The 26,727-nt window shown below is 35.1% G+C and overlaps 1 protein-coding gene and 1 pseudogene across 28 annotated transcripts in view; both read left to right on the forward strand.

Annotated features, from left to right (window-relative positions):
* STXBP4 (syntaxin binding protein 4) overlaps positions 1-26,727 on the forward strand; it is a 212,716-nt gene that overhangs the window by 20,508 nt on the left and 165,481 nt on the right. For 16 of the 28 annotated variants that reach the window (XR_007412939.1, XM_049114100.1, XM_025439968.3 and 13 more), the window contains 5 exons: positions 8,138-8,244; positions 8,643-8,862; positions 9,844-9,922; positions 15,809-15,903; positions 24,549-24,645. Coding sequence is in view for 27 of the 28 variants with exons in the window: in XM_049114100.1 (XP_048970057.1) it covers positions 8,138-8,244; positions 8,643-8,862; positions 9,844-9,922; positions 15,809-15,903; positions 24,549-24,645 (598 nt within the window). In the remaining variant the exon portion in view is untranslated. The remainder of the gene's footprint in view (positions 1-8,137; positions 8,245-8,642; positions 8,863-9,843; positions 9,923-15,808; positions 15,904-24,548; positions 24,646-26,727) is intronic. The other 12 variants (XM_035720285.2, XM_025439987.3, XM_035720284.2 and 9 more) reach the window with 2 other exon arrangements.
* On the forward strand, positions 21,596-21,718 carry LOC112655713 (U4 spliceosomal RNA; annotated as a pseudogene).

Raw genomic sequence — 26,727 nt, forward strand, 5'->3', positions numbered from 1 at the left:
TCACTGCGGGGAGCCTGATGTGGAGCTCGATCCCAGGACCCTGTGATCATGACCTGAGCCCAAGGCAGACTCAACCACTGAGCCACCCAGGTGCCCTCCCACCCCACCCCCGCTTTTTTTTTTTAAGATTTTATTTATTTATTTATTTATTTATTTATTTATTTATTTATTTATTTGAGAGAGAGAAAGCACAAGCAGGGGTAGAGTCAGAAGGAAAGAAAGAAGCAGAAGCAGACCCCTGCTGAGCAGAGAGCCTGACATGAGGCTCAATCCCAGTACCCTAAGATCATGACCTGAACCAAAATCACATGCTTAACCAAATGAGCCACCCAGGTGCCCCCATCACATAGCTTTTTAACAGACCTCACAATAGCTTTGTGTGCTCTTATGCACCATGTATATCCACCCACACCCCACTGCAGCCTATCTTACTAATACTCAGTTGCCTGCAAGGCTCTGTATAACATGACCTCTGCCTTATACTTTTCTGACTCTCCACTCTTATGCTTCCAGAGTGATAGTCTTTCAGTTCCTGGAAACTCTTATTTGCTGTTCCCTCTTGACTGGGAACACACCCATGCCCTTACCACCATTGCTTCGAAATATCTATTCAAAGACTGATTCCTAAACAATGTGTTCTGTGCCTCCAGTTTAGGTCAGATCTTTTTTCCTACATGTGCTCCTTTATATCACCTATCTCAGTTTGTAAACACACATCCATATCTGTGATTGTTTTATCAACTCTGTCTAAAACATAAGATAGTATGTTTTCTAAGTGCAAGGATTCTGATTTTATTCACAATGATATCTTTCATCCCCAGTGTGATGCCTTGCACATACTAATTGCTCAGTTAATATTTATGAATGAATAATCCCTTGGTCATTCTGTCATCTTTCTGAGAGTTGCTAATCTGCCTGTTTGCTATTCTACTGCCACCATCTGGCTCCACACCAAGTACTTCTCTTCACTGGCCCATTGTGTTAGATTCTGGACACGAAATTTCTTTGAAGTTTTCAAACGTTTTTGTTTGGTTTTTCTGCTCTTAGTATAAGGAAAGCAAGCAGTAATCAAAAGCTTTTCTTCAAACCTAATACTATATTTCATATTTCATTTAGCTGATTCTATGACATATATTAAAACACATACATAAGCTCTATCAGATGAGTCTTACAATCAATTTCATAGTGTAATTGTCAGCATTGTCTTCTTTTAGTGATACATAAAATAATAGTGTATCTTACAGTCAGTGTCATCTTAAATATGATAAATAATTCAGGACTTTTTTTGGGGGGATCAAACTCCATAGGTAAAGACAATGATCACACAGACATAGATACTAGTGGCTAGTCATTGTTCACAAAGGATTGCAGTAGGACATATTTATCTTTCAGAGGAAATGTATTTTCAGAATATGCTGAGCATATCCCTGGAACTGGGACCAAGGCCTCCGGTGTAAAGAAACCAGTCCCATTGATGAGAACTAAAGAAGTAGTGGTCAAGAAGGTTTACTTTACAAGGCACTCTTTTTTCTCCTTTGCTATTAATTATTTCTGTCAGAGCCACTTTAATTTCCTCAGACTGTTTCCTGGCCCTGCTTAATTTATTGTTCATTTATTATGTACCTGGCACTATGCCAAGGAGACAACCATGAAAAGACATGGTTCTGGCCAGCTGAAATAATCAGTGCTGTTAGTTTGGAAGTTGTTGAGTTAGTCTCTAATGGGAGAGAAAAAGATGTGTAAACAAAAGGGACAGTACAAAGTAAGTAATAACAGAGGTAACTAAAAAGTGCTTTTGGAGCAGAGAGAGAGGAACAAGTAGTAATTCCAGGCAGTTGGGACAAACTTACCACTGAGAACTTGTTTGCATTTGACTGTGAAGTTTGAGTTTATCAGAGAAGTGGTGGGGTTGGTGGTAGCATTCTAGACAGGGATTAGGATGTGTAAAAGCATTAGGGTTCCGAAGACCAGAGCTGGTTTGAAGAATATTTTCTGAGAATAGAATGAAGAATTTATATGATGAGGAGAAAAGGTAGATGGTGAGGCCAGAAAAAGCTGGTTGTGGCTAGTTTGTTGTGCTGGGTTTGGTAAGTTAAGGAGATACAGCTTTTCCTATGCATGGCCAGCCATTAGGGTTGGGTTTTTTTGTTTGTTTGTTTGTTTGTTTTAATTTTTCCAGAGACGGGAAATAGGGTAGAGGGAGAGACAGGTTCCCCACTGAGCAGAGAGCTCAATGTGGGACTTGATCCCAGGACCCCAGTAGCATGACCTGAGCCAAAGGCAGTCACTTGACTGACTGAGCCACCCAAGCGCCCCTACAGGTGAAGCAAGAGGGCTTGGTTCTTGTCTCATGGAGTCCAAGAATGAATCTTGTGGACAAAGGAGAGCAAGTAAAGCGATAGAAGTTTATTAAGCAGATACAGAGAAAGCTCTCAGAACTGAGAAGGGTCCCAACAAGGTTGCCACTGAGGGCTTTTTGGCTGGCCTTTTATGGAAAACCTGAGTAGGGAGTGGATGGCCTTGAGATTTCTTTTGCCATCTTGAGTGAATGACATGACTGTTTTGAGTCTCAGTGATTACGGGATAGATGTCAAAGGAAGATACTCCCTAATATTTTGGAGCTAGAGGGCCAGATTTCTGTCCTTACCTCATTTCTGTTGCCTTATCTCTATTGCATCTCAGTGTCCTTGGAATTTGTGGGAGCCTGACTCTGGGCCTTTCCCTTATCTTTCCCTGCCTAACCCCATATGCCCTAACTCAAAAAAAATTTTTATTTATTTTTTTTTCCTAACTCCAAAATTTTTAATTTGAGAAGTAACAGGATTAAATTTGCCATCAGTGTGAAAATTACAACAGGCATGAAATTTTGATTCAACTCTCCTTTATTTAACACCCACAGTGTGCTAGGATTTTATGTATTTTATTTAATTACTAATAGCAAGTTTGTATGACAGGTATTTTATCTCCACTTTACAGCTAAGAAAATGGAGTCTCTGGGGCTCCCTTGCTCAGTGGGGAACCTGCTTCTCCCTCTCCCTCTATCTGCCGCTCCCCCTGCTTATTCTCTCTCTCTCTCTCTCTCTCTCTCTCATGAATGAACAAAATCTTAAAAAAAAGAAAAGAAAAAAGAAAATGAAGTTTCATACAGATTGCACAACTTGTCTAAATTCACATTAATAACTGGCAATAGAAGAAGTTGACAGTTCCTGAATGTATGGAAAAGGAACCAGAAGTCTTGCAGGAAAATTCCTTAGTCTTTAGGAAAAAGAGTTCATTAAATCAGAGTCAGGCTGTATAGATGGTGTGGTAGTAAGCTAACATGTTACTTAGAAAACTATATAATGGTCATTATAAATGAACAGCACTGGTAGTTTTTAACAACTGTTTAAATGGTCAGGAGTACTTTCAACATTTTTGTAAATGTCGATATGAAAGAACACAGACTATGAAAGTGCTTGACATCTTGCCTGTCGTGTTGTACATTCACTCAGTAACTGCTGAATCAGAACCCAGACAGTGTGGAAGAGGCTTCAGCATGTCCCCGAAGTTAGTATCTTCACATATGCATTTATCCAACTAGGGCAGGATTCACTGGTTTGAATGCCAGACTCTTACAGAAATAGCTTTGTTTGAGTTTGCAGGTTCTGACTTTTAAACAGGTTCAGAAATTCACATGATCAGCTAAGATCTTGTTCTAGGAGGCAAAGGAAAAAAACCTACGACGTTAAATACTTTTTAGAAAGAAAAAAATACATATAAATACCAGAAGCCTTATTCTTCCTCTCTTCTCTGACTCTTGTCCTGCTGGAAAATGCTACTTCAGTACACTGGTGTACTTTAATATTAGATACATTATATTGCGTTCCTGAGAATTTTTTCCGCTGTGCTGCTAATACTGTACAGTCTCAGAGGAGAATGTGGGAGATAGTAGATTAGCTGACACCCTACTGCCTACCTCTGTTTTCTGCAGCCTTTTTTTCTGGAACCCTGACAGCTGGCTGTGGACTGTATAAGATATATGGACACAGGAGCTACCTCAAATAATTTTAAATTTAGTTCTGTATTTCTTGTGGATGAGATTGTGTGCCTCCCCCCAGCCCCTTTCTCTCTAATTGTTTATGAACACCTGGCTAGCAAGTGTAGAGCTCAAATTTGTATTTAGGTCTGTCTAGCTGCCAAACCTCATGATCTTTCTACTTCTGTCCACTGCCTCAGAAGACTCCTGCCCAAATGAAAAAAATTGACAATATTTACTATTATTTACTATCCGACACTCGATTCTAAAAAATCCTTTCTTTCCTTGTCCGTGTCCTTTATATGCTTTGCTCTAGTGAAACGGCGCTTTCTTCATTTTCTCCATTTTTTTCCCCCTAAATTGTTGCTAGGCTTTGTGATACAAGTGAATAATAGTCTAGCCATTAAATTTCAGCTTTACTTTAGTAAAGGTGATTCTAATAAGGAATTATTTATTAGGTTCCAAATGGTCAGAGCTAGATTTAATAATGATATTTATTTAATTTTATTTCTTTCTTTTAAAATTAGATTAAAAATTTCTCTATTTGACACTTATTTCCAATACCAGTTTTGGTATATGGAACCAAAATATAATTCAGCTAGTTAGACACATTGTTGGGCCAGATGTTATCAGCTCTGTTTATTTTGGGAAATGGAAAATTTCTTTTCTATTTTATCTTTTAAATTTTTTTAAGTAGGCTCCATGCCCAGTGTGGGGCTTGAACTCATGATCAAGAGTTGTATGCTCTACTGAACTGAGCCAGTCAGGCACCCCTCGTTTCTTTTTTATGTGATATTTGACACATGTAAATGAAGCATAATAATAGAATGAATACCTATGAATCTGCTTAGAGTTCACCACTTAAGAAGTAGAAAATTTTACAAGCTACAGAGGCATTCTTCATCACATTCCCCACACTCCCCACCCTTACTCTTGGAAATAAGCACTCTAGGATTTTGTTCACTCTTCTCCATTATTAGCCTTATCTTATTGCCTGTGGCAAAAAGGTTGTTTCTCTTATTTGTTGCCATATCATCTTAACCTTGAATAAATAACTGCTGAAACTAAAATTTTGTGTATCAAATTACAAGCCAATGTACATGAGTGACTAAGTATGTCTGGGTAGAGTTGATTTAAATGCATATGTAACCAAACTGTAATAAAGTTTGGGCCCAGGCAATATAGAACTGTGTTTGTAAAATCTTAACAAAAATCAGCATTTTCATTTTACTGAATATGTAGGATCCATATGATGGATACTCCCTCCATACTGCCAAGTTTTTTCCAGAATTACTATTGTGTTTTACTCCTTATACGTTTATCAGTGGAAGGGGGGAGAAATCATTTGTGAATATAGCAATCGTGTTGTGTTCTCTGACTTTGCTAGTTATATTTATAAAATATAAATTTCCAAATATTTTAAAATCAAATTCCCTTTTTCAGTTTAATTTTTTAAATAATGTTTTTAATATAGAAGGGTCATAAAGTCATGATGCATTTAGATGGTTTATCTTTTATATACTATTTGAAATAACATGTTTCTATAAAATTTTTTGATAAATATTTTATATTTATTTATCTTCCTGTATTCAGTGTTAGAGATAGTGTGGAGGCCGAGAAAAATTAAGGCCATCCCACCTAAAGTTTAGCATTAGCACAAGTATAGCCATCTTAGGCCCCTGTGAATAAGAGCTGAACTTTATGGGGGAAAAACTGCAGAATTCCTCAATGTCCTCAGCAGGGAATCCCATATCAGAAAGACAACAGAGCCCATGCCCATGGTAGAAAGTCCCATATTAGAATGAGAACAGAACTCAATGCCCTTGAAAGCCCCATATCAGAATGTAAACAGAACTGAGAAATTCCTCCACCCCTTCTGAAAATCCCCTAGACCAGCCTATAAAAAACCCAGCTGTAACCCACTTCGGGGTCCAAGTCCCTGCTCTGCTGTGTCAGGTATACTTGGACCCAAGCTCAAGCTTGCTAATAAACCCTCGTGCACTTGCATCGGTGTCGGCTCCTTGGTGGTTTCTCGGATTCGCAATCTTGGGCACAACAATAGCACTGAATGTCTTTATTTATTTATTTAAGGTTTATTTATTTAAGAGAAAGAGAATGAACAGGGAGAGGAGCAAAGGGAGAGGGAGTCTTAAGCAGATTCCACATTGAGTGTGGACCCAAACACAGGGCTCAATCTGATGGCTCTGAGATCACAACCTGAGCCAAAACCAGAGTGGGACACTTAACTGGCTGTGCCACCCAAGCATCTCTCAAAATTATTTTTGTTTTTTAAAAAAGACATTTAGGGGGCACCCGGGTGGTATAATCAGTTAAGCTTCTGACTCTTGGTTTCCATGTAAGTCATGATCTCAAGTTCATGGGATCCAGCCCTTTAGACTCCCGCTCAGTGGGGAGGCAGCTTGAGATTCTTTCCCTCTCCCTCCTCCTCCCTTCCCATCTGCTCTCCTCGCCATGCTCACACTCTAATAAGTAATCTTTAAAAATTACTATTGTTATTTAGCAGCAGTGTAATGAAATCACCATTATTATGTATATGGATGTACAGATCAAAAATCAGTTATTCAAGGGATATATCTTAAATATGGCTTTGAAGAAAGATACTTCCTTGAATTTGTGGAACTTCCCTAAATGCCAGTAGGGTGAAAATCTAGCTTTTTAACCATATAAGCTTTTTCCCCAGTTATAGAAATAGTGCTTTCTGTCTTTGTGTATATAAATGATAATTGAGACATTGTCTTAGGAACTGAAAATGAAGAGAGCTCATTCTTTTTCCACTTTGAATTAAGAAAAAAAAGGTGAAGACTGAGAAACTTATCAAACAAATCCATTAAATCTTTTTTTTTTTTTAAGATTTATTTATTTATTCATGATAGAGAGAGAGAGGCAGACACACAGATGGAGGGAGAAGCAGGCTCCATGCCAGGAGCCCCACGTGGGACTCAATCCTGGGACTCCAGGATCACGCTCTGGGCCAAAGGCAGGCGCTAAACCCCTGAGCCACCCAGGAATCCCCCAAATCCATTAAATCTTATAATCAATAGACTGTCTTACCCAGTTAGGCTAGTTACAGCCAGAGCTGGATCTTAGCAGACAATGTAAGGCAGCTGGTTATAAGTGGTCATCATTAATAGGAGATGACTAAAGCTGTATGTATAACCAGGTAGGCCTGAGTCACTGGAGGTACAGCAGATCCAGTAAACAGCTGAAATATGGGTAGGATCAATCTAATTAGGATCCTTGACTAATTTTAAGTCTTACAGTGGAGTTAACCTTACCAATTTGGTGGGATGAGAGATTCAGGAATGCTCAGAAACTAAAGTGAGTAAGTGAGTAAGTCTTGTATTCTGAAATAGGCTAGCATTATTTGACTGACTTTATCACAGAGTCAGAGCTGTATCTATCTCATAGTACCAAGCTTTTATTTTTTTTTTTCTTTTTAAGATTGTATTTATTTTTTCATAGGGGGAGGGTGGCGGTGGCAAAGACACAGGCAGAGGGAGAAGCAGGCTCCATGAAGGAAGCCCGATGTGGGACTGGATCCCGGGTCTCCAGAATCAGGCCATGGGCTGAAGGCGGCACTAAACCGCTGAGCCACCTTGGTAAGCCACCAGCTTACCAAGCTTTTAAAACAAGTCTTTTCCTGGTGTACCAGGCTATGTCTTCAAGTACGTTTTCAGGATTTTTCGTGTGCAAATTTAGCTCACATGTACATGAGACTGTCCCATTCCATTCATGTATGTAAGCAAACCAGGCCTTAGTTAAAACTTTTTGCTATCTAAGTTCTTTGTCCAAGGTTTTCTTCTTACTCTTTTTTTTTAAAATAATTTATTTATTTATTCATGAGAGATATATAGAGGGAGGCAGAGACACAGGCAGAGGGAGAAGCAGGCTCCCCACAGGAGCCCAATGTGCGACTCAATCCTGGAACTCCGGGATCACACCCTGAACTGAAAACAGATGCTCAACCACTGAGCCACCCAGGCGTCCCTTTCTTACTCTTTCTTTAAGAGACTGTTCACTAACTTTTTTCTTTGGTTTAGTTGCATCAATTAGTTGTTTCTTTTAAAACAGTTTCTTTATATGTATTACTACTTTTGTTAGGATGGACGTTTGAAGCCAGGAGATCAACTTGTCTCCATAAACAAGGAATCTATGATTGGTGTATCCTTTGAAGAAGCAAAAAGCATAATTACAAGAGCCAAGTTGAGGTAACTATCCTATCCATAAGATAGATTGAGTTAGCATGTTTCCTCAAAAATAGTAACTTAAGAGATTTAAATACTTTAGACCCTAAAATAAGTATGTATTTTTAAAATTTACTTATTTATTATTTTTAGAGAGCATATGCATGAGTTGGGGTAGGGGGAGGCAGAGGGAGAGAGAGAGTCCCAAGCAGACTCCCCATTGAGTGGTAGAGCGCAATGTGGGGCTCGATCTTACAACCCTGAGATCATGACCTGAGCTGAAATCAAGAGTCGGATACTTAACTAGCTGAGCTACCCAGGCACCTCCTAAAATAAATAAATTTTAATAATACTTGATACATTATCTTAAAACTCAGTTGTATCTATACTATATCCATAAAATTATTTCTTTTTAATGCTAGGTCAGAATCTGCTTGGGAGATAGCATTCATAAGACAAAAATCTGATGGCAGTCATCTAGAAAATCCATCTTGTACATCCCTTTTACAAGCTTCCGGAGAATATGGACCTCAAGCCTCGACATTTAGCCTTCTTCCTTCTCCCCCTGAAATACTAATTCCAAAGACCTCATCCACTCCCCAAACTACAGATACCACTTTATCTTCTTTTAACATTAGTCAGGTAATCTTAACATTTCTCTGTATATTTTTGCAGTCCAGAAATCCCCCATATGTTTTTATGTTTGTAATATACATGTAGAATTATAGTTTTGATAATGTATTTAAAAACAATTGGTATTTTCTTGAAAGTTCTTTTTTTTCTGTTTAAGACTTTTCTATTGTGCTGTCAGTAGTATAATTTTTCAAGTCAGTGTGTCTTTTGTTCAGAAAGACAGGATCAGGAATGGCCTCACAGAGATATGCCTAGGTGTCACTCAAAACTATGTTAGGAATGTCATATTTATTTTCAGAAAGTCTCTAATATGGTTTAATTTATTACTATTTCTGTTTTCTGCTTGACTGAAGACAGGCAATGTTCCTTTTGTTTCTTACCTCTTTTCCTGCACAGTGAAGCTAATCCTAATTACTCAGTGTAGGTGGATATGGTTCCCTTATGTGTGCATGCTAATACCTAGTTCACCCCAGTACAATCACACAGAAGGGGGAGTTTCTACATCGAAATTGACAGTTGATTACTAATTGCTACAATGCCTTAACAAATCAAAGATAAAATAAAGCATATACTCTTAAAATATTATGTTAGCACTAAAGCAAAGTAGAAACTCAGGTTGGCTTTTAGGTAATGGAATAAAATTTATCAATGGTAATTTCAGTTTCAGGTATCTGCTAATAAGATACAGAGTGTAAGATTTTGTCAGCCCCTTATACTTTTTTATTTGGGGTTATAATACCTTTTCAAAGATAAGATGCATGGCCTTATATTTTGCTGTTCTTGGACATGGTAGAGCTGAAAGCAGTTGTTACCTTTATTTCTGAAACGCTTTGTTTGGAGATAAATATACCAAAATTTTAGAGATCTCGTATTTTTTGGACCGCTGCTTTAATCTCTTAAACCATTCTTTTTATGTTAACGTGAGCTTCTAGTCTGGTCTTTGACCTACTTTGGAAAATGACATTTCATGTTCTTCCTTTTCTTTCATAGATAAAAACTGGATACAAGAAAACAGAACAGACTCCAATTACTTCTTCAGAAAACAGCCCTGCGGATATGTCTAATACAGGTAAATGCACATTTAATTCTTCTTTTACTGTTATTTCTTTCAATTACTCTTTCTCAATGAGGAGTACATAATGTGACTTAATAGACTTTAAAGAAGGGTGCATTATGCCTTTTTTCCTTCAATGAATAAAAGACCAAAATGAATGTATTGTTCAATGGTCCCTATCAGATTATGTCTTTTATTAGAAATTTTTCTGAACAAAGAGTTGAAATTTTAAGATACATTATCATAATGGTGTCTGTGAAGCTGTAATAATCAACGAACTGTTGAAATCAAATCATGTAAACTCTTCTTTAAATCAAGATTAGGTTGCCTTGTCCTTTTAGTGAAATACTGGTGAGGTTTATTAAATGCACCTTACAGAGAAATTATAGATGGGAGCATAGCTTAAGAAAAGAAATATTTGGGTTTTTTTAAGAGATTGTATAGATACAAATTAAAAAAGAACATCAGTATTATGAATTGAATATTCTTAGTTATCATCACCATGAAATGATTTACTGACTTTTTAAAACAATAAAGTATTAATTAAGCCACCCATAAAAAAAGAATTTTTATCAAACAGCAAAGTATCTATTAGTGGCTCAAACATCAAGAAAAAAGCCTTCCCTTTAAATCATGTCCAGAAATTAAATACAACAATAATAAAAAAAAAAACAGTGCATATAGAAAGGAAAAGTTAATTACATGTCTAAAAATTATAATGCAAGGTGTTACCTGTATATTTTAATTTTTAATAGCATTAATCTCTATCAGAATTGCAGAATAAAGACAAATTAGCATGAGTTACATAGTATCTTAGTCCATTTGGGCTGCTGTAACAAAATATCACAGACTAGCTTATAAACAATAGACATGTATTTCTCACAGTTCTGGAGGCCTGAAATCCAGGATCATGCTGCTGGCATGGTCCCAGTGAGAGCCTTCTTCAGGTTGCAGACTTCCCATCATGTCCTGACATAGGGACCTGTAGGGTCTCTTTTATCAGAACACTTTTATCAGAACATTACTGAGAGCTCCACCCTCATGACCTAAGCCTCTTGCAGAGGCCCCATCTCCTAATACCATCACCATTAGGGGTTAGGATTTTGACATATGCATTTGAGGAGGATACAAACATTCAGGACACAACACATAGGCAGTACACTTAACAGGAATTTATAGTGGATTCCAGAGTAGTTTCCTCTGATTTGGAGCAGTATTTACCAGAGGGTTGTTAGCAAAGCTCTAGCACAAATTACATGCCCTTTTACTTAGTGGGATTCTTTGACTCTTAGAAACTTTATTAGTATATCTCCTTTACGTAATTTCCATTCTCTTGATGTATTGTTTTTATTTTAAACTATGAACACATGTGAGAAAAAAAAGATAAATGAAAGACGCAAACAATGGTGAGGATACATTTATGTAACATATTTTTAATTTTGAAAGTAATTGAACTGCTCATTGCTTCTCTTAGTCTTTTATTAATTTAGTAAGCTTTTACTGAGTCTTGTCATGGACAAAGAAAACATAGTTCAATGGGAATTATGAAGGAATTAGGATATTTTCCATGAGATACTTAATAGTCTATGGTGAAATGAAGCATGGGGTTAAAAAAAACTTCATTATTCAGATTAGAAAGCATATATGTATGTGTTTATTTTATTGAATAACTACCATTTGCAGTGTTCTCTGTTAACTAGAGCAGGGTGTGGGTGGTTTCTGTACTCGAAGGAATATACTATCTTGTCACAGTGTGAAGATGTGAACAAAGTGGATAAGGAAAGAAGTGGCCCATGTGTGGTGTAGGGAAGGCACAGGCTCTGAATGCAAATGTAGAAGTTCATTTCTTTGCTCCTAGCTTATTAGCTGTGTAACCTTGAAATAGTTGCCTCATGGATCTTTATGAGTATTAAGTAAGATCATGCATATGAAGCACTTAGCATCGTAATGGGTACATAGCATATGCTCAGTAACTTTTGCTGTTATTATTGTTAATATCACAGAACCCACTCACTAGAGTGTAGCTCAGATGATATTCCAGAGGCTGTTTGTTTTTGTTTTTCTTTTTTTAAAGATTTTATTTAATTGTTCATGAGAGATAGAGAGAGAGAAAGAGGGAGAGAGAGAGAGAGAGAGGCAGAGACACAGCCAGAGGGAGAAGCAGGCTTCCATGCAGGGAGCCTGACGTGGGACTCGATCCCGGGTCTCTAGGATCACGCCCTGGGCTGAAGGCAGCACTAAACCGCTGAGCCAACCGGGCAGCCCTAGAGGCTGTTTTTAGAGCAGAAACCAAAGCTCCCATCTTTTAATTCAATTTTTCATCCTCTCCTCGTCCCCCAAACTAATACATAGGAAAGAATTTGTCACAACATGCAGAAATTTCTTAGCAAAAATCAAACATCAGATCTTGAAAGAAGTGGTAAACGTCAATGGTTGGATGAAAGAGATCTTCCTAAGTGAAGGAAGCACCATGAGCTAAAGTACAGAACAAAGGATGAGCTAGATGTCAGGTGACTGTAGGAGGCAGATCTGATTAGAGCAAAGAGATCCCAGAGTAATGAATAAAATGTAAATTCTACATCAGTGACTAAAAGAAACAGTGCTATACTTTGTAATAGGAAAATAATTTACTGAAAAATATATTTGAGTGAGCTGTGTGAAAAGTGAATATTAAAATGCAATTAAAACAACATTTTTCTAGGGTAAAATTAGCATTGAGTTAGTCCTATTTTTTTAATTTTCACATAAATGTGGTAGGCCAGATGTTTCTGAGGGAAAAAAAAAATTCAACTCTAAATTATCTCTAGGTAACTTATATAAATTGTGATAAGCACTTAATTATAGATTGTTCCCAAATTAGACCCCTAACTGTCACATCTAAACCCCCTTAGCCAGTTGGTATTTATTCAAAAAATGTAAACAAGTTTTAATGTTAACCTCAACAGAAATAAGCTGAATTAAGGGAAATCTTATCCCTGTTCCCATCTCAGAATTATTCCAAAGTATAAAACTGGTTAGAATTTTGAAATCTACATAATACTTGAATATGTTTTTAATCTATTCTATTATATAAATTTCTGATTCAGAACTCAGAGTTGTTTACTATTGCTATAAGCTGACTAATGCATGAGTTTATAAGTGAGCTAAAAGCATACTAAAGACATTCCTAAAAAAATTGGTAAAGAATTATTGCATGAAGAAATATTATCATTACTTTAACTTTACCAGAACGTGAACTGTAATCCTCCCACACTAAGGTTTTATAACTGAAACAAAATAGTGATGGGGGGAAAATATCCATGAAGGGTTCACCGTATAAACCAAATGGTTTTGATCCTGTCCTCTTAAAACATTCCCTTTCTTCTCCTAAAAAGAAGACTAGAAGAGAAGATCCAAGAGAATAATAAGCTATCTTTTGAAAATCCTCACTCCCCCAGAGAGGAACAAATCAAGAGCTTGAGGCCAGTGTTGAGAGGTGTCACCGGCAAATGGGGAAAGCTGTCTGTCTATGAGCAGCTTTTCAGGTCAAGCTACTCTGAATCACCAAAGCATGCCAGATTTATGCACAAATCCTCCTAAGGTTTGGCTAAAAGGTATAGGTTTAGGGGAGGGTTGACTGAAAGAAAGTGAGATTTTGTTAAGCCATGATTGCATGTTGTTAAATGGAAGGTTAGTGTAATTTTACATGAAATCCCCTATTTAAATATCTCTCTTTGTTAATATTAACAATATTCAAGGGGTGCCTGGGTGGCTCAGTCAGTTAATCATGTGGCTCATCATCTCAGCTCAAGTCTCCATCTCAGGGCCGTGTGTTCAAGCCCCATGTTGGTCTCCACACTGGGCATGGAGCCTACTTAAAAACAAACAATATTCTATAGTGTTTATAGTAGTTTTCTGTGATTCCTTATTTTACCTTTACAGTACCTGTAAGGTGCACTATTTTATTCTACAGATGAGAAAACATGGCGAAGGATACGGACAACATTTAGAAAATAATGGCTTTGGGAATCACAAGAGACTAGGACCCTGACATGGTCACCTACTAGCTGTGTGATCATAGACCAGTTTCTTTACCTTCTGGGCCCTTGATCTCTTCATCTTTGGGATGGGAATAATAACACTTATGCTATTATGGCTATAATAAAGCTTAATGAGTTTATCTATATGAAGTACTTAGAGCCCTGCCTGGCTAAAAGTAAGCATAGCTAAGAGCTGATCTGCTGTTATTTCCACTGCTACCATAGCAAATTTTTATGCTTAGGTGTAGGAATATATATAAGTGAGAATGCATGCCTCAGTATGAGTGGATGCCGTGTGTTTCCCCCTTTCCCTCCCACCCCCCAGTCCTTCCACATACTTAAAATTGAATTGAGTAATTCACTCCCAGGGTTAGGATTGTCAGTCTGGAATCATAATTAGGCTAGCTTGGGTCCACCTAGTATGTGTTCCTTAATTGCAGGTCAGGCACCAAGCTGAAGGTCATGGTCAGCCCTCACAGATCCAAACATTAAAGATGAAAAATAAAGTTTGACTTCTCTGTTCTTTGGTCTTCTATACCACTCTACTCCATGCTGATCTTTTGTGTCACACTGTAGGTTTGGCACAGAATTTTTCTTAAGAGGAAAAAAAAATTATATATATATATATATATATGCACACACACACACACACACACACACACACACTATTTTTTGCCTCATGGCTAACAATTAGGTATGATGACAAAAGAGACTTTGCTGCTTTTATGAGAACTGTAAAAATTAAAAAAAAAAGAACTGTAAAAATTCTATTATACTAAAATCACTCTTTTTCAAGGTTTGACTCCATTTGAAGCTAAAAGTCAGTAACCATTTTTTTTTTTTATGATCTTGACACCTATAAGCTATATTCAAGATTTTACATAGAATGTTAAGGATGTGTTAAAGGTTTAGAGGAAGACTATTTATTTTCATATGCGCTTCTTATGTTCTTAAGAAAGAGAATGCAAATCATTTTGTACTTAGAGACAGATGCTCTGAGAAATTAAAAAAAAATTAAAACACTGCATAAAGATGTGACATTTCAAAAAGTTTTTTCTCTTCCTCTTGTTTCTATGTAGAACTAGTAAAATATCATTTAGAAGTGTATTTAGAATAGTGACAATTTAGATACAAGGATTGACATGAATTACAGGAATTTGTTTTCCAAACTGCAGCATATTAAGGCAAATAATTTTTCAAGGTCTAATCCCTTGTTGGCATCTGGTCTCTTATTCATGTAACAAGGACAAAGGCTCATCTACCTAATCAGTATAGGTTGAGAAGGTGTTAGGATTAAGTGAGAGGTATAGGAAACTCAACTCTTGGAAGTCCATCTATGCTCCTTGAAACATAACCTTAATGTAAAGTAAGAAATAGGATTTTGGGTTCCAGAAGTTCCTAGTGTGTATCATACTTTATGCACAAACTTGAAACAGTTTGCAGTTATGAGGTTTTCCATTGTACCTTTAGAACTCATGTAACAAAACCACTTTTGCCAGTGAAAGACATATCTTTTTGAATTCCTAATATGATTTTACTTATTTCAGAAGAAAAAAGACTTCACTTTACAATTAGTAAGGCATTGTAATGATGGGGTAGTGGTAAGATGTATGTTTGTCTTTTTAAATTAATATTTCTGTGGGATTTAATACGTAATTGGACATTCTTTTTATATTTTATATCTTTTAGTGCTCAAGTGAAGCTAATTTATATGATACATTTTAGATTTAAAGAAAAAAAAAATCATGAAAACAAAAGTGAAATCTGCCAACTGATTAGCCAGAATTATTTTTAAACAGCAGGAGCCCAGAACACATCCTGTCAAATGAAAAGTTCTGTTCCAATTAAATTTCCAATTAACATGCACCCTGTTGTCTCTTAGATATTGCCCCTGCATGGACTGATAATTATGGACCACAAGGAAAGAAGATTTCCCTAAATCCCTCTGTTCGCCTTAAGGCAGAGAAACTGGAAATGGTAAATACTTTAAGTTTCCATTTTTCTTCCATCAAACAACAGTAAGGAAGTGTTCTCATTCTTTGAGAGGATAAAGGAAAGACTGAAACCATTACTTTTTTGAGGAGTTACTTATTTGCAATTAAATGAATGGCAGTTTGTGTTTTAGTTATTTATGTTTGAGTTGAGCAGCCAACTCATTCATACAAAATAGAAATAAAACTTTTTGAAGCCTAAATTGACACCAAATTAATCAGTTTCCTCCTATGTAGGAAAGACAAATGTGATGTAAAAAAAAAAAAAAGACAAATGTGATGTTATACAATGTAAAATTAAAGGAAACGGAATGAATTATGACCAAGTAGAAAAGTGTTTTAGAGCTTTTCCTATCAGGTGACCTGGGAGCTCACCACAGAAATATGCAGGTCCATAGTTTCTACTTTCCTGTCAGTTTTCATGGATAATCTCTTTTACATTTTAGAGAGAGTTGAAAATGCACAACTACAATAAATAACACATTGCATTTATTCCCATATTCGTACCTTTGCAATCCTACACAATATACTCTTTCCAGAGTCAACCTGAATCTTACCCAGTATTCATATCCTAATTCAGTTGCAATTCCTGTGTCCAGATTTTGCTGACTATTATCATTTGGGCCAATACTGCCTTATTTTGCACATCTGTAGCACTTAACATCACTTTGTGGTACTATACTATCTTTTTTATATTTTGTTTTGACAACAAGATAAAGTTTCTTCACAACAATATCCAGTATACCTACCACTGTTTAAACACTTGACTTGAGCTCATTAAACTTTCCAGTTAATTAGATACTTAAGATATCTCCTTTTAGGTTTTCAAAATCCTGAATGTCTTTTGCTAACTTGTACTCTCTTTTTATTGGTGGCTAAAATGTAAGTTCAGGATGGTGCCAAGGTTTAGAATTAGTTAATATTAACATTTAAAAAAAAAAGGGTATTTGAGGTTTAAAAATGTCTATAAATTTCTACAAAATAAGTTATTGTTTTTTAATGGTGTTGCTTTAATACGCATTTCTAAACATCCAAGATGTAATACTATTTCTCCAGGTAAGAAGAAAGTTATCCAGCTAATGACTTCACTTGGCAGCCTTTGTTCCTTTATTTGGTTTAAATTTTCCTAGCATGTGATTTTTTTTCTAATTAATTGTCTTAGAGATATGAAAATCATCTACATTTGTATTGATTCTGAGAAATTTGAATTGTTTGTTGACTCAGAATTTCCAGGTTTTGGTCCTCCTTTTAGCCTAAATAAATTATTTTTCTGGAAAAATAAAATGGTAGTTTTACAACAAAGGCAACCTACATTCTGTGTTAATTCAATTCATCTTCTTGCTTTTAGTCAGAGTATATTTAGGGACTTTATTTAGTAGAGCATTCTTTGTTTTCAGAGCTTGAAATGGTATCTTAATAAGAATTTTTTTCCAAAATCCAAATTAGCTCCTCTTTAGCCAGATACTTGTTAAGCTACTCTTCCTTTTTTGTTTGGTTACATAATAATGTAGTAATATTTGTATCATTCCATTTGAAATATTTCTATCTTTGTAAACAGATTCAATTTTCTTATCTATTATATTTTTAACATACTTTACTATTCAGTAACAGAAGGCCAATGTGATCAAATATTTGTAATGAAATAAAATTCGCTTTTTCTTTTATCTTCTATAAATATATTACATGTAGCATCTAGGAAATTTGTGTTATAATATTTCACAAGGTAAAGGTGTTGACTGATAATGTGGTTATTAAATAATTAGCCTACTTGGTACCAATTTTTAAGAAACACAGAGAAGTTAAAATTTACTGAAGGAAATTACCTGTCAATATATATGTATATATGGCATTGTCTTCAGGAAATCCCGTTTTACTAGCCTAAGTAGACAATTTTGTATCAGGATATACTGAAAAGTTATTTCTAACACTGAACTACTTAATTCCTTGTCTGAAAAATGGATTGCCTCTTTCTACAAATACTCTGAGGATGATTTAATATACAGATATTTTAAAATAATTTCACCATAGTTATTTTCAGTGCTATAGTTTTTAAAGCATTTTTATGAGTACTATGGGTCTCATTAATCCTAATATTAAACTTATAAGTAGGCATGGTAAATACAGCAAATAGGTATAAGTTTATTAGCTGGCTTAAAAACCAAGAATTATTGTGCTTCTATGCTATCCGTATTTTTGTACCTGAGAAGGATGCTTTGGAATACAGATGCCATTTCGCTGATATTTACTTTACCTCTTGCCATTTCTGTAACATTTGAAGAAAGCTGTAGTGAGCGATGGCATACCCAGTGTCTGATTACAGTTAATGAGATGTTCTTTGTATTAGATTGGGCAGTATGTGACGAATATTGTAAAGAAGTGACATTTTAAAAATTCATCATTCAGACATTAGAAAGAGCTAAGGCATTTATTTGTCCAATTAAAAAATTTGCATTTTGTTTAAGGTTAAAAGATGACATTATTTATTCAAGAAATTTTTGGAACCTGTTTTTTGACAAAAATAAATTGTTTCCCATTTAAATTTATGAGCTTACCTCACTGACATGCTGTATTCATCTAGAATAAATCTTTAAAGTTTGGCTCTAGATCCATTTCCATTGTAGCTGATTGCATTTTGTAATTTTATTATTACTTAGTATGATAATAATGACATCTTGTACCTTCTGTGATAGGTGTTTTGTTTGCATTGCTTTTGTAAAATTGTTTTTATTTCTTTGTATGAAAATATCAGTCAAACACAGAATGATTATATTGTACATATACAGTTTAAAGAACAATAAACAGGGATCCCTGGGTGGCGCAGCGGTTTAGCGCCTGCCTTTGGCCCAGGGCGCGATCCTGGAGACCCGGGATCGAATCCCACGTCGGGCTCCCGGTGCATGGAGCCTACTTCTCCCTCTGCCTATGTCTCTGCCTCTCTCTCTCTCTCTCTCTCTGTGACTACCATAAATAAATTAAAAAAAATAAAATAAAATAAAATAAAGAACAATAAACACACCTGTACCCAACACCCAGCTAAGAGTCAGAATTTGTGATATTGCCTGTGTGTTTCTTCTTGATCATATACTCCTCTCCTCTAAATTTCAAGTTTATCATTTATATGCTTTTGTTTTTTGAGAAAGAGAGAAGAAGAAAGAGAGGCAGAAGAGAGGGAGAGAGAATCTTAAGCAGGCTCCATGCCCAACACAGAGCCCAACGCAGGGCTCGATCTCCCGACCCAGAGATTACGACCTGAGCCAAAATCAAGAGTCGGATGCTTAACTGACTGAGCTACCAGGCACCCCTCATTATATGGTTTTTTAGGAATTGATTTACTAAAACATTATGAAGTCAGTGTTTGTTTACCTTCAGTGGTACTTGAGGTATTGCCAAAATTTTCATTTCTTTTTCTCCAGTTCCTAAAAAAACACATGGCTCATTAGTATCTGTTCAGAAAATAATTGTTGGATTGGTGAATTGTTTTCTAAAGTAGTTTTACACGTTTTCATTCCCACTAGTCTTAAGTAAGAGTTCCCATTGCTCCATATACTTTATAATTAATTTTAATTATAATGCATTTTGATTTATTTCTACCATTTTATTAAAATAAATTTTTTGTGCTTCTTACTGCCACTTCTTTCTCCCTCCCTCTTTGTTGTATTCTTTGGTTTGATTATGTTTGACTATCTGGTTGGTGGGTTTGAATTTTACTTCTTTTCCCCTAACTTACTTAGAAATTATGCCTTCTTTTGTTATTTTTTTTAGTGATTACCTTAAAATTTTAACATGCATATTTAACTCAGTGGCAAGTTAATCAAAATCTTCATAGTTCTTTTGAACATACAATGCTTTTATGATACTTTAAGTCTAATAAGCCTCTTCCAAACTTAAATGCTTATTATTGCCTAGTCTTTTAACTTGAGTTGAGACATTGTTTCTTTAGTTAACTGTGTCTTTGCAGCCATCTGCTACTTGACTATTGAGCTTCTAATTTGTTATGATCTACCTAGTATTTTTATAATAATATCTGGTTTCTCACTTTTATTCTTGATTCACTTTTTTCTTTCTTTTTTTTTTTTTTTTTTTACTTAAAAAGGATAAACAAAATGTAGTATATACATATAATAGGTTAGTATTGGGCTATAAAAGGGATAAAGTTCTAATACATGTTGGAACATAGATAAAGTTTGAAACATTAAGTGAAAGACCCCAGACACAAAAAGCCGCAAATATGAGTCTATTAATATGATATGCCCAGAATAGGCATATCCATAGAGATAGAACACAGATTAGTGGTTGCCTGTAGCTAGGGGTATGGGAGAATAGCAAGTGACTGCTAGTGAGTATAAGGTTTCCTTTTAGGGTGATGGAAATTTTCTAGAGTTTGTGGTGATGATGCCCAACTTGTCAGTATAGTAAAAGCTTCAAAACTATGCACTAAAATGATGAGCCTTGTGGTATGCGAATTATATCTCAAGAAATCTTGTTATTAAAACAAAAAGTCACATATTGATATATACAGTATGGTACCATTTATACAAAACTCAAACTATTTTTAAAATATTCATCATATATTTTTTTAATATTAATTAATTTGTTTGTTTATTTAAAGTAGGCTCCATGCTGGGCATGGAGCCCAACAAGGGGCTTGAATTTGTTTTTGAGATCAAGACCTAAGCTGAGATCAAGAGTGGGATGCTTAACCAACTGAGCCACCCAGGCACCTCATCATATATATTTATAAAAACATGAAATAATGGTATGCACACATGCCTGGGAACTGTCCATAAAGAACTCCGTAAAGAGAATATAAAAAAGTAAAAATGCTAAATATGCTAAAACAGTGAGAAAATATTTATTACACACATAACATAAAATATTGCTATCCAAAATATTTTTAAAAGTCCTACAATCAATCAAAAAAAGACTTACCAATACTTTTCCTGAATATACACGATAAAGAAAGTTGAATGCATATGCTAGAGTAGATATGTATAAGAATGTTCATTGTTGCATTGCCAGTAAGCAAAAAACCCCAATGTACTGGAGGATGGATGAATGAATTGTGACATATTCATCTAATCAGATATTTATCATTGAAAGTAATGTGCTGATGTTACAATAGCATATAACAGCATGGATGAGTGATGAAACCACACTGTAGGGTGAAGAAAGCAAGTTTCAGAATTCTATCTGCAGCATTTTTAAGCTGAAACATAGCAAAACAAAATAACATGTTAGAGGTACCTATGTATGTGACCAACTTTAAGATAAATCATGTGGGAATGATAATCCCACAGTTCAGTAGTAGTTACCTCTTGTAGAGTAGGACAGAAGTATGTAGTGACATGAATTCAGCACTATTGGCAGTTTTATAATTCTTAAATGGATTCATGGAATTTTTATTTTATTGTCTTCCTTTACATATTAGTTTTTAGTTTATATCAAATATTATATAATAAAATACTTAGGAATATTAACCAAATATATGACAGGTATTACCTCTTGGGAGAAGTTCAAAAGGGACTTACTTATACAATGTTTGGTTACATTCAAAATTTGAAGTATATATACTTGAATGCTAATGCACTATTACAGCAGTTTTAAAAAAGCATACAAAAGATGTTAAAATGTACAAAATAGAAAGCTATAATATATTGATAATTTTAAAAGGCATTACAAGCTTTGTGCAGTGGCAGTATCATAGCCAATGAGGTTTATCCAAGGTGCGATTATTGCTAATTAAAAGGCATACAACACTGTATATAGTATAATTATTTAATTATTGTAATAAATACATAATTTATGTATATTTAATATATAGGTGCTATAATTATAGAAAAATGTAGAAAATTATACACCAAACTGCTAAATAGTGTTTGTTTCTGGAGCAGTAGTTCTCAAGGTTGGGGGTGCTTTGTTTTTTGGGTTTTTTGTGGGTTTTTTTTTTTTTTTTCTTTAGATGACATTTGGCAATGTCTAGAGACATTTTTTGTTTTCGTATTTGGGAGAATGCCACCAAATTAGGAATCACTAGCAAAAAATACTTCAAAAATGTGTATGAAAATTTAAAACATATTGCTAAGTGATTTATGAGTCAAAAACATCACTAATAAACATATAAAAGAAGTTAAATCTCACTTGTAACTAGGGGAATTTAACAATGTACTGTTTCATATTCAACATATTGACAAAACTTAAAGTGTGAAAACAGCAAATGCTCTTAATATAGAAAACTAAGAGATCTTATACTAGTGGTGTGTGTAAATTGCTACAACTAGTTAGGAGAGCAATTTTTCAATATCTAAAGTTGACAATATATATACATATATATATACAATGCATGTGACTCAGCATTTTCTCTTCTGGGGATATACTGTAGAGAAATTTTCACACATCCATGCAAGGAGATATGTGTGATGTTTTGTAATAAAAAAATAAATTGGAGTAATTATAAAAGCTCATCAATCAGAGAATGTTTAATTTGTATTCATACAGTGGGATACCATTTAAACTAGTTTCACAGATAAGAATATTAAGCAATAATATTGAGGTATAAATAAAAATATAAATATGTTTATAGTATACTATTGACGTAAAATTTTAAGTGCACAAAAGTTCATAACATTAGGGAATATATGTGGTAATGGTATCAAATCATGGACAAGAAGGATACAGCAGCCTTAGGATAATGATTTCTGCTGAGGAACAATAGAGAGCTTTCAACCAAGTCTATGTTTGTTTCTTAAAAATACGTATGATTTCAAGCAAATACTAGTGAGTACTTGAATACATGGATGTTCTCTTTCTGTGTGTGTTTGGAACATTTTTAGGGAAAGAACACCAAAAGTCAAGAACCATATTGCCATGTTATACAAGGCAAATACTTATGACTCTGTAGACAGGCAAGCAGATGATGCTTAGCTATGCTCTACAATCACTTTTTTTTTTAATATTATTTTTATTTAAGAGAGAGAGAGGGCGTGAGTGCACAAGTAGGTGGAGGGGCAGGCAGAGGGAGAGGGAGAAGCAGATTCCTCGGTAAGCCGAGAGCCATATGTGGGTCCTAGGGTCATGACCTGAGCAAAGGCAGATGTTCAACAGATTTAACCACCCACAGACCCCTAGAATCACTTTTGACTGAATCTTTCCTAGTATCCATCTCACTTGTCTCCTTCTCTCACTGTACCCAGCCACCTATATACATTAACCAGTATGTATTTCCTGTACACACTTCTATTAAATTACATATTGCACTAGTTACATTTATTTACACGTTATCTCACCCTAGAGACTATAGCTCTTTGTGGGTAGCTGTATCTTCTTGTTCCTTTTGCATACTGTAGTACCTGACCTAGCACTTTGTAAATATTTGGTCAACAAAATGATGAATGAGCAGATTCCAAAGGAGGGAGGAATTTATAAGGAACAATTAACCAATATTACACTCTACCTACTTTATAGGTTTAATATGATTGACATGAAATATATTCTTGCCAGAATCCAGTAATAAGGCATGTAGTCAGGCTCTATGTATTAGTTAAGATTAGGTTTTGCTTATATATATAACTGGAGAACCTAAAATAAAAGTGGTTTCCATTACAAATTTATTTCTTTCACACCAAGAAGCCTTAAAGTGTATAATCCAGGGCTGGTAAAGTTCTACAGTGTCAGGGACACATGCTCTATCCTTCTGCTCCATTATCTTTATTGAAGTAGCTCATGAACCAAAATGACTGCTGGAATAGATCCTTTCTTCCATCTTTCTTTCCTTCTATCTTTCTTTCCTTTTTAAATTAATCCCAGAGAGAGAAAGAGAAGGGACATGAATACTTTACATATACTTTTGAAAGCCTTCCCAGAAGAACCACACAATACTTCACCTTTCATTTCCTTGACCAGTACATACTCTCATGTTTCAAGCCTAAAAGTGGACTGAGAAACATCTTTTAGCCAGATGGCAGGATTTCTAACTAAAACTATGGTTCTGTTACTAAAGAACAAAAAGAGAATGAACACTGGAATACAACAGTCTCTGAATTTTTAATCTGCTATGGGTACTAAAAGAAGGTAAAGAAAAGAAAAACAAGGGAAGATAGAGGTGGATTCCAGAGAAAGCTTTCTATTTTACTGTCTGTAAGCTTGCCTCTAAATAAGCTAAAATTAGAATATTTTGTATTTAACCCAATTCCTATCAACTTTAGTTTTGATCTCGTTTATTAACAAAATATCCAAGTTTTATAGTGCTACTTTTAGAAATTAATGCTTAATCTGATTTAATAGAATTTCCTTGATAATTTTTTCTTCTCCCATATCACATATTTGCAATTAAGAAATTGAGTTTTGGTTTTAGGGCTATGCTTGTTAATTTGGCATTAGCCAAAGTGCTAGTCTTGCAAAACAAAAGAAAAACAAAAAAAAACACACCAAAATACTGAAGTGGTGGTGAAATCAGGAAACTGTATTTCATAGAAAATTAATCCATAAATAGTCAACAGACTTTCTCTGGGCATGTTATTCTGGTTCCTGTTCCCAATACTGATTCTTCTCACTGCGTTGTAAAATAAAGTTGTAATGAAGTTTTATTCTTTGGAGATTTGAAAAATTACTTTACCTGAGTCCTTTTCCTTCCAGGCTCTAGATTATCTTGGAATTCAGCCCACAAAGGAACAACAGCAAGCCCTGAGACAGCAAGTGCAAATAGACCCAAAGGGGACAGTGTCTTTTGGAGGTAATATTAGGTTTATCATGTTATGTCATCACAGAAACTTGGTAGGAGAGTTATGGTGACCTATTTTCATTAGGAATGCATCTTCTTTAGAAGGAGAGAGAAAAATAAGACCACATCTATTTCAAGTTCCTTAGTCAGTACCTAAAAATGTCTAGAATTACTGGCCTGGCTGGGTCAGCAGAAAGGAGACCCTAGAATCTTCCAGCTCTAAAATATCATCATTCTATCCTCCTTTTTTGTTTGTTATTTATCGCATGAACATTTCTTTGGTAATAATAAAAACAATACAAAGTATAGAAGTTCTAATTCCACTGCTGTGGAATTTCATACTTTTTTTCAGCTAATATAACAGAATAAGTATTTTTATGATGTATAATTATTCTTATTAAATTTAGCATAATATTGACATACTTAGTTGATGTACTATAATATTAAGCCTTTCTACTTTTGGGGAATTTTGGTGGTTTCTCAATAGCTGATATAAATGCCTATATTTAATATCATAGGTTTTTTTTTTTCCCCTTATCTTTCTTAGGATAAACTTCTACAAGTGGTTCAAACTTTTGATAGATATTAATAAGTTGTTTTCAAGAGACATTTCACACATGTATTTGTTCTACCACTAGTAATGTTTGAACGTAACAGTATTTTATATCCTTGACAGCATTCAGTATTTAATTTTTTTTGTTATTCAATAGATGCAACATTGTATCATTGTAAAGTATCTGTATTGCTAAAAAAGAATTCACTTTTTGGTTTCAAGGTAATGGAAAAAATATACATTTGCTTTCCTCTCCTTTTGAAAATCACCCCCAAATAGGTAGGGGAACAGAAAACAGAATTGCATGTATTAACCAAAACTATGATATGTAAGGATAGTATGTGGATGAGGAAAGTAAGTGAATTAGTGAGTAGAAGCAATAAAGCCCAAATGTCTAAAGCAATAGAAGAACCACAATGGGAAACAAGCTGATCTATCCCTGAAACGGCTTAGGAATTAAAAATATCAGGTACTTCTGAAGGCTAGGTGTAGGCAGGGCATTTCAAATAGGGTTGTTAGAAATCTGTATAGAAGCTTTTATGTATGCTATTACCTGCCCCCTCTCAAGCAGCCCAGGATCAAACAGTCCCTTATACCTGCAAAGGAAAAGAAGTATATTCTCTTGAGGAATTAAACCAGAGAGATCCTGAACCTGTAGTTGCCAGCAGTCAGGGAATTTAGAGGAGTGTATGATGAGTTATCACTCACAACCACACCCAGATTACTTGGTGAACTTTGCAGTCGTGTTTATACTCTATAGGCAAGAGATTGTAAGATTCTCTACTAAAGAAACTGCCCCAAAATGTCATTTGGCTACCTGATTGCTCTGTAGTGAAACTGGCCAGATGACAAGTCAAGCTTTGTACACAAAATTTCCAATCAGAGTTATTGTGATGATTCTTCTTAAACATGAACTCATAGCCAAGGGTCATTGGACATTTGGAGAAATTCTCCAACATAAAATATAAGAGCCCAAAACTATGTGACAAAGAGAAAAACAAGAACGCTGAAAAAAGGAGGAATAATGCAAGAGCAGGAGAGAGCTTCAGACACAATGAACATCTTTGAAAAGGTAAACAAAGAGAAAGCATCCAGGAAATAAAATGTAGGATATTGTAGAGTAGAAACCATCAGAGAGTACAAACAGGATATTTGGAAGTTAAAAATACAATAGCTAAAATTAAAACATTTGAAGATACATAGATGAATGGGTCCCCCACATGTCTGAAGAAGCTTACAGTTTGCTAGCCAGCATGGGGCAATCTTAACAGGTGTTAAGAGTATATGCCTTGGAGTCAGATCTTAATTTGGAATTCTGCTCTGCTACTTACTTGCCATGTGGCCAAGGGAAGTTTGGCAGTTAACTTGTCTTAGCTGCAATGTAGAAGGGAGAGGATAGGAGTACCTACCTCAGAAAATTGTTTAGAGAATGAAATTGCAAAGTACTGTGCCTAGCACACAGGCTGTTATATAAAATATTAGCTGCTACTATTATTATTAAACCTCCAGCTCTAACTAGAAAAGCTGTAAGTCACAATATT

Source organism: Canis lupus, chromosome 9, assembly GCF_003254725.2.
Source record: "Canis lupus dingo isolate Sandy chromosome 9, ASM325472v2, whole genome shotgun sequence".
Taxonomy (NCBI): domain Eukaryota; kingdom Metazoa; phylum Chordata; class Mammalia; order Carnivora; family Canidae; genus Canis; species Canis lupus.